Source organism: Pteropus vampyrus, unplaced genomic scaffold (genome assembly GCF_000151845.1).
Source record: "Pteropus vampyrus isolate Shadow unplaced genomic scaffold, Pvam_2.0 Scaffold116, whole genome shotgun sequence".
NCBI classification, from domain to species: Eukaryota; Metazoa; Chordata; class Mammalia; order Chiroptera; family Pteropodidae; genus Pteropus; species Pteropus vampyrus.
The window spans coordinates 4,103,178-4,112,302 of record NW_011888897.1 but is presented as its reverse complement, the minus strand read 5'-3'; the positions used below and the strand labels follow the sequence as shown (position 1 = coordinate 4,112,302).

The following is a 9,125-nucleotide window of genomic DNA, read 5'->3' as shown; positions in this document are numbered from 1 at the left end:
TTACCTATGTCGGGCCTCCAGCGTCTTCTCCCAGACTGTTTTAATAGTTTCCTAACTCTCCTGCCTTTGACTTTCATACCTCATATCCATTCTCTGTATACTACCAGTGTTCCCTTGACAACATAAATCTGACCATGTTACTGCCCTGCTTAAAATTCTTCAATGGGTCCCCCATTCATGAACTCAGGATTAAAGTCACAGCTGCTTAAAGTCCTTTGAGACCTGTGCTCTTCCAATTTTTCCAGTGTCAACTCTGAGGTCCACACTAAAGGCAAGTGACCCCTCAATCCTTCCTCACCTTTCCTCAGAGCCGAGCTGAACGTCTCCCCTTGTGGCCAGTGCACACGCATATCACAGGACTATCTCATTACAGCACATTGAAATAATCTTCCTAAGTTTCTAGTATGGGAATGTTGGCTTGTTCTGTTTTAGATCTCCAGGTCTGGAAATGTACAAAATAAGCACACAAAAAAATGCTTGTTAAACTGACAGAACTGAGTTTTTTTAAGGTGTTGCCAATATGGCAAACCAGCAATAAAATAGCTCTTAAAAATGTAACTCTCACAAGTAGCTTGACGTGTGCTATTTCTTTCACATTGTCTTTTACAACACTTGTAAGAACATTTTCATTTTCCAAATGTATTTACTAAGAAAAAAATAACTTAGCTGTGCCTCCCCGTCGGGGAATCGAACCCCGGTCTCCCGCGTGACAGGCGGGGATACTCACCACTATACTAACGAGGAATTGCACAGGGGCAGGTCTTCTGACAAGCCTCTTATCTCATTCAGCCCCGCCCAGCCTTTACTGCTCATAACTATAAATAGGTTTGATATTCTTTTATTGCCATTGCCAATGTCACCGAAATCAAAGGAAATTAAAATAAAAACATTCAGTTTGATCTTTCCGCTCCACTTATTTCCGTCGGCCCCCAATCCCCTCCTCTTCCTTCTGCTCCCCGTTCAGGAGCAATCTCGGTCCTCCACACCCCACACCCCCCACACACTCCCAGGGTGCCAAGCGCATGCCTTGTCGCGCTGCACTGCGGGACTTAGAGTTCCATCCACGCCGTTCCCCACTCTTCTCTGACTTTTAGAAACTTCCTTTCCCGGCGGGCACCGCGAATCCCTCCTCCAGTTCTTTACCTCCCTTCTTCCTCCTCTCACTTTCAGTCGAGTAGTCTTGGCAGCTGAGTGTTCAGCTAGTGATCGGTGTGCAGCGGGACTCCCGGGAGCCATGCCAGAGGTAGTGGATACGTGCTCCTTGGCCTCTCCGGCTTCCATCTGTCGGACCAAGCATCTGCACCTGCGCTGCAGCGTTGACTTTACTCGCCGGGCGCTGACCGGGACCGCCGCGCTCACGGTCCAGTCTCAGGAGGACAATCTGCGCAGCCTGGTACGGTGGGACGCGCGCCCAGTGCCCGCCTCTCCCTGGCCACCCGCCTCTTGTCCCTCACCCCGCTGCGGCCTCTTCCCAGCTCCACGTCCCTATCTGCTCCGCGCACCCCTCGGTGCCCCTCTGCAGCCCTCACCCCTTATTCTGCACCTCCTTCTTAGCCCCCACTCATTTCTCAGCGTCCTCTTCTCCAGCCCCACTCGCCCTATTGCTCCGCCTCCCAACCCAACTTACGTGTGTGCATCCCTTCTCTTATGCCCTACTTCTACTTAAGTGTCTCCTCCCTGCTGCCCCCCAAACTCCCTCTCCAGTCCCTGGGCACATCCTACTGCCACATCCGCGCTGCTCACCTCACCCAGGGCTCGGGTTTCATTTTAGCACGAATCCCCCCACTCCCATAATCCTAGTTCCCAGCAAAAATCCCCCCGTGGCCTCCCCATTTCCACGGCCTGGAGCCCAGAACTCCCCCCTCAGGCCTCAGAGTTCTTCCAGTCCCCAGCGCACCTTCCTCAGGCCACACTCTCATCTAAGACTTAGATACATATCCTGCGGATCCCGGATCCCGCTCTTCCTTCCTGGGAACCTTTATTTCAACCCCTGAAGTCTGCAGGACACGACCAATCGCCGTCTTCTCTCGGTCTCCCTGCCAGTCGTTCTCAAACCCCTTGGGAATCCCAGCACCAGACCCCTCTCTCCGCCCTACTTTGATACTTCCAGTCTCCGCTAACTCTAGATGCAGCTGTTTTTCGCCAGGGTCACGGTCCTTCCTACTTTTGAGACTTATCACTCTTCTCTTTTAGAAATTTAAAGACGTGTGGGCCATTCAAACTTTCTAAGGATGTCTCAATACAGTGTATTAGTAATGGGTTCCAAGGAGCAAGTAATTACTGTGCTTCTTTAAAAAAAAAAAAAAAAAGTACTTCTACAAGCTCTCCAGCCACTTGAATGATGAAAAACTTGTTTAGATTTATGGAATTTTATTAAATTATTTTATCTGTACAAAATAACCTGTTTTCAGTGTTCTTACTCAAATTGTCTGATAGTATTTGGATTGTACCTTTCACCTGAAGAATTTCATGGGTGCGCATTTTAGAAATAAGAGGGACAAGAAAAGATCAACCACAGTGTATTTTGCATAAAGTAGTGTGGTGATAGCTACTAAAGTTTAAATAAGAATTAGTGGTTTTCATACTTCTTTTTCCTGCTTGTGTAATAGGCCTGTATTTTGAGTCATTAATATGAGCTAATATAGCAAATAACTTTCTTACTCTTTGTTGTCCTTTAACATTTTGCTAGACTAATGTTGATTTGAAAAATAGGCTGACTCTTCTATGTATTGATAAGAAGTCACCAAAAGACTATAAGGAAGAAAATAAATGGAAGTAGTATAAGCAAGAAAGTGACTATTTCTCTGTAGATTGAACTTTGGTCTTCTTGAGGTACTATGTTATCTTTTATTGCAGGCAGCTTTTCCCAGGAAGATTGGCTGAACTAAAGTCCTGTTTCAATGCAGTCTCTTTTTTTATTAAAAGAATTGAATTTTGATAGCTTATTATCACTTAATAGGACTTTGCACTCTACGTGTTTTGTAAAAAATAAAAGAAAGCTTTTCCTCTGCTCCATGAGTAAGCAAGCATCAGGAGGCTTAAATTTGAAAAAAATGTCCCTTTAATGTATCAATCTAAAAACTTGTCCATTGTTTCGATATTCTCCTGATCTAGAGAAAAGATACTTAAATTATGATTTCTGGTTTGCTTGTCTGTTTAGTAAATTAGAGCCTGGAATTATAATAATGTTAGATTTTATACAAGGAAGGCTAGTTGTAGTACAGTGACATCTGTTTATTTTTTTTTTTTGTTAATTAATTGTTTCCTTATTTATAACAATAACCTGAGTCTAAGAGTTTGGTTTTATTTATGTGAAGTTAGCTTATTTCTTTCCTCCACCAGATTATGGACTCTTGAAGGTAGAGATGACGTTTCATGTCTGTGTGTATCTCAGGTTCTCAGTATATAGCACCTGGCATGTAGAGAACACTCAAAAGTTTGATGAATTAATGGATGAATTCAATTAGAAAGCAGTGGCTAAGCCTAATATGAATTGCACTGATAATAGTGCTAAGCGTATCTTGAAGGTGAGATGGCATCATAGCTCACTGCCATGGAGAGAAAGGACCCAATGCCAGGACCCAATGCATATGTTCTTTCCCTCTCCCATTCGTGTAGTCCTTGATGCTGGGGGATGCTGAAGGAGTTCTAATAGGACTAATTTCCAGCTTTTCTAAAAATCTTTTTAAAAGGGTTTTTGCTATTTGCACTGAAGTTTAGTACTTATTTGTAATAACTTTCAAGCATTTGTTTCTTTCATTGAAATTTTCAGTTTTTTAGGCATTCTTTCAGTTTGTGGCTTAGAAGAGGTTTTAATGCCTTGGCCAAGATCATAAACTAGTAAGTGGCAGAAGCCAGGGATGGAACACAGATCTTTCTGACTGCAAACCCACCAGTCTTCACTAAGTAAATGGCTGAGCTGGGAATCAAATCAAGGTGTTTTTTGGTTTTGGTTTCAGTTTTAACGCATAACCCCATGGTTTTTTTATTATAGCACCCTGCAAATAACAAGTAGAAAATGTAAATAGAGACATAATAATGAGGCATAACACTTTTTAAATTTAAAGCCTGTTTTCTTGCAGAATGAATTTGAGACATATACAGTATAAGAAGATTTAATAATAATTAAAGAATTTGCGGGAAGAGAGAAGGATCGGAAAAGCAATATACATGGTGTAAAGCCCTAGACACAAACACAGAAGTGGACCCAAGACTGACATGGACTTTCCCAGACGCTTGTGCAAAATGGGAATCAGTTTTATTTTCCATGGGAACTGGCCAGCTGCTTAGGGTATTATTCAAAGAGGATATTATGAGATATATTAAATTATATCCTCAGTAACTGCCTACCATTAGTAGAACTAGTTCTTATGACTACATATGGGTGTCTTGGCTTTACACATAGTTGGTGCTCAATAAGTATTTATTGAAAAATACCAATTTCAACTTGTCAGCTAACCAATTTCCTTTGTTTTTCTTTCTTGTTACTATTTTTGATCAACTATTTAATAACATTCATCAGTGAAACTTGAAGGAGAATTCCTTAATTTGGGAGTGATATAGAGCTTAACCATTGCATTTTCTGTTTTCACCTGGTCCAGGGTTTGCTTCAGGCATGACACCTACTATTTTTCAGGCTCTGTACTAAATCCTAGGAATGTAAATCTAAGTAGCATTCTGTTTTCTTAAGAACCTTTAGTCTAATGGAGAAAATAAATTATAACACAGTTCAGTAAGTACTATAGGAAAGAATTGGGCCAACTGTTATAAGTACAGAGGATATGAAAAAAATAGAATAATAACCTGATTCTTCTGATTCCAAACAGATTTGAAAAGTTTAAGCAATACAGAAAACAGAATGTATTCCACTGGGAAATGACCCAATTAATTCATCCTTATGGTTACAAGAGTAGTATAAACATTAGTAGTTATGTATATAGATATTCAAGTGAAGTTTTTAAAACAAATCAGATATTTAGAAATAGGTACTAGACTATGAAGGGACAAAGGAATAGCTCTATTATTCTTAATAAAATAAACCTAATAAAGCCATATATTCTGAATATGCAAGCGCAGGAAGATAAGTCAGTTCTACTAATTTAGAGTAAGGGCAACAGTTGAGATACCCCCAAAAGAGAGTAACCTTAAAGAAATAATTACCGATTAGGAGGCAAACAAATGGTACTCATAACAAATCTGGTTGCTCTTTAAAAAATAAAAAAATAATAAAAATAAATAAACCAGGTTGAGAATTTCTTCCCAACCAAATATTATTGATTCCAGAGAGGTGAGAATTAAATTAATGATTGCCCTTGTGACTTTTCCTGAGCTTATGACCCACAGGTAGTATAAAAGAGGCAACCTGCCTTCTAACTCCCCATGCTAGTCCAGGCCAGATTCAAGGTAAAGACACCAGAGGTAGGGAGATCTGAGAGCAGATAGTTCTAAAGCAGGGCGTGACCTAGGGTGGTGATAGAAAGAAAGAAAATAAAGTATGAGGGCAGTGTGCAAGAAAAACTTGTTAACTGGCTATGTGGAATTGGGAAATGGGATCAATTGTGGATTATTTGAATGTTTCATGGATACCTTGAGGAGTTCCCTTAACAGAGAAATCATGGGAGGGGGCCAATTTAGGAGACAATGATTGCCTCATGAGAATTTTTAGAAGCCTATAGAATATGAAGCCATCTTTCCAATGGAAATATCAAGCAGATAATTAGAGATATCCAGCTTAAGTCCTGGGGGGGGGATGCAATTATAAAAACAGACTGATGGTCATCAGCACAGTGGTATTAACTGACTATGTGGGCATGAGTGAGAAGTAGGAAGTGACGAATCTGGTAAGGCTGGAACACTGGGACATATCCACATTTAGGAGTTAGAAAGGAGGGGGAGGAAAAAGCATTAGACAAGTAGAACCATTTATGGGTAAAAGCAAAGAAGCTAGGAAGGACTTCAAATAGATGATGTGGTTTGCAAGGGCTATGGATGAGTGGACAGAGGTCAAGATTATTGAACAGAAAGTCCCGTCAATCAGAAAGAGTGCCCTTTCACTAATGGAGAGGCTGGAAGCCAGATTGAAGAGGGGGAAGGAAGGAGAGTTTGAGGAAGAAGTGGACATAGCAGCCATAGATTGCCCTTGGAGTTTAAGAAAGGAAAGAGAAAAATGAATAGTTATCAGTGAGCAGAAGGACAAAATGAAGTTTTAAAAATAATGTAGGGGGCTTGCTTCGGTTGTTTGGTAACAGTTTGGCGGGATAGGAAGGTTGAAGATGCTAGAACGAGAAATTAGTTGAGAGATAATGAAAGGATATGGTGTCTAGGACTCAGAGGAGTATTAGGATAGAAAATACTCATATTTGCTGCCACTCCCTTCCTGCCCAAAGCAGTTGCCCTTAATTGGCCATGGCAAGGAGATAGGCTCTCCCAGTCTTCTGTGGGGTCATTTGGTCAGAGTTGCCATACCAACGTGGGCTTTTTCTAGATACACAACAGTATTGATTATAGTCTGTGTATTTGCCTAACGAGTGCCAAGGTTTGTTTTAATTTTTGGATGTATGAAAGTACAGAGGACTGTATGAATTCTAGGAAGAAATATATGGTGAAACATATTAAAGAGTCATGATGAAAGAAACTTAAGTCATAGCACAGAAGTTAAGTTTTAGGAGGCAGAAGCAAAGGCATTTTAACTTAAAGAGTTGATTTTTACTTAAAGCACAAAATTCGTGTAACTATTATGCATATCTTAGAACCCAAGAATTTTTAGGAAGCTTAGAGTCCGGAGTGATGGGAACTATGCTAACTTTTGACTCCTTTAATTCACTTACTTTCACTGTTTCTTACTCTCCCTAAGCAACCAGTTCTAGTCTGTAATTTTCTTTGGGATATAAAACTATCATTTAAAAATGTTAATTTAATTTTAGATTTTGGATACAAAGGACCTTACAATAGAAAAGGTGGTCATCAATGGACAAGAAGTCAAATATGCTCTTGGAGAAAGACAAAGTTACAAAGGATCGCCAATGGAAATCTCTCTTCCCATTGCTCTGAGCAAGTATGAACGTTATCCTCTTTCTCTTTTAGAGCTAAATAATGGGGGAAATATGTTTTCAATTTAGAAATGTATTTTTAATTTTTTTCTTTCCTAGTTTTAGTTCGTGTATATGTAGTAATTGGTATTCTACTCCTGCTGCTCTACTGTTCAGACTGAAGCTTATAGTGAAAATTGTATGTTCGTAAGATACTAAAGCAATGCATTGTATGAAATGTTCAAGAATAGGACTTTTGATAACCGCTACTTCTTTACTCATCATTTTACCAATATCTAGCAAAATGTGATGGTGGGAGCATGCCATCGTAAGGAGGCATTTCAGGATCACCTGGGAAGCTTTGACAAGCTGCACTTTTTTTCACCTGTTCCCCAGAGGCCAGCCATTTTTATTAATGGAATGATAACAATGACAAACATAGAACCATTTCTCTGTAGCAATCTTGAGATAAGTGCTTTAGATATAATCTTATCTAATTCTTGTAGTAACCCGATGGGGTAATCACTGCATTTTACAGATGAGGAAAGGGAACCTCAGAGAGATAAAGTAACTTATTCAAGAAAATGACAGTCAGAATTGTCATATTGGGAGTATATCCCACTCCTTGCTATATGGGGGAGGGAAAAAGGGTAGAAAACCAGTGGCCTAGGGCAAGGGTGATCTACCCCCACCTTTCAGTGGCCGATGTTCTCATGCCTTCTCTTCCCATTTAAGAAAAAGAGAGGAAACATCCACACATAATTTGTGAGGTAGATTTCATTGACTCCATTCTACAGGCGAGGAAACCATGGCATAGGGAGGTCAAATAGTTTGCCCAAGGTCACAGCACTGGTAAATGGTGGAATCAGGATTCAAACTCAGGCACAGCCGCTGGTTTCCAGAGCTCTTGCTATTTCCTCTTTATGAGTGGGGTAACGCTCAAACCATCTGGGGTGATGCCCAAACCATCAATCCCTCCCAGACTGATAATGTTGTAAAGCAAATGAAGTGCTAGGAAGAAGAGATTAAATACAAGCACAGATTTTTTTATTAACTAGATTCCACAAACATAAAAACGACTCCAAGTTTCTAAAAGCGCACTCTCGATTCTGTGGCTTTTCCAATAACAGTCAGACCAGCACTGCCCTGCGTTATGCTCTGGCATCCACCGCTGGGGATAGTCAAAGCTCCAAAATTACTCCTTCCACTTTCCCGCTGTCATAAAAGATTACACGATATCACAGAATCAAAAAAGCATATGACACACAGTGGGGTATTTAGTGCTAGTCCCTATTAGGTCTTCCTAAGGAGTTAGCACGGTAGCATGAAAAGGACTCACAGGCTGGAATTCAGGTAGGAACGTGAGAGGCAAACCTACCCACTTAAGATGCGACGTTCCTAGAGCTTACTCTCGATCAGTAACAAGATCTCATGTAATATTTATATTATTCAGTGCATGTATTATGAATTCAAATTTTAGTTAGATTGAATTATACTCTGCTAATATATTTGTTTGTTTTGTATAGAAATCAAGAAGTCGTTATAGAAATTTCTTTTGAGACATCTCCAAACTCTTCTGCTCTTCAGTGGCTCACTCCTGAACAAACTTCCGGGAAGGAGCACCCATATCTCTTCAGTCAGTGCCAGGTAAAAAGGATTCGGAGTGATTTCTTATTCCCAGCTCATGAAGCTGAATGCAGCAAAGTAGATAGTGGTCTTACGGATATGTGGGTCTTACCTAAGATAGTGTTTTAATTTATCTTAAACTATAAAAATAACATATTTTATTTATATCTCTCACTATCAACACATTCATCTATTACTCTAAAAGAAACTTCCTTTAATTTGAAAACATGTCTACCTAGATTGGACTATCTAGGTCATATTTGTATTTATATCTCAGTACCTAGCATAGAGCGTATACTCAATAAATGGTCATAAAATGAAAACATTGATAAAATAAAATAGATACTGGTTATGAAAATTGCTAACAATAAAGAAGTGGAAAGTGAAAAATCAGATTTCCCAATTCTCTCCAGACATCATTGCCCAGAGGTAACCACCACTGAGTTGTGTATAGCTTTTCCTGATTTTTCT

At 40.1% G+C, this 9,125-nt stretch overlaps 1 protein-coding gene and 1 non-coding gene across 3 annotated transcripts in view; one reads left to right on the top strand and one right to left on the bottom strand.

The window, feature by feature from the left end:
- Positions 1 to 672: 672 nt before the first annotated feature.
- TRNAD-GUC lies at positions 673 to 744 on the bottom strand. The gene has a single exon. It is a non-coding gene; the product is annotated as a tRNA-Asp (tRNA).
- A 353-nt stretch (positions 745 to 1,097) lies between these two features.
- Positions 1,098 to 9,125, top strand: part of LTA4H (leukotriene A4 hydrolase) — a 31,397-nt gene continuing 23,369 nt past the window's right edge. Inside the window, exons 1-3 of one of the 2 annotated variants that reach the window (XM_011365918.2) lie at positions 1,098 to 1,393; positions 6,924 to 7,054; positions 8,555 to 8,675. In XM_011365918.2, the coding sequence (XP_011364220.1) occupies positions 1,235 to 1,393; positions 6,924 to 7,054; positions 8,555 to 8,675 (411 nt within the window). In that variant the 5' untranslated portion in view covers positions 1,098 to 1,234. The remainder of the gene's footprint in view (positions 1,394 to 6,923; positions 7,055 to 8,554; positions 8,676 to 9,125) is intronic. The other variant, XM_011365919.2, reaches the window with a different exon arrangement.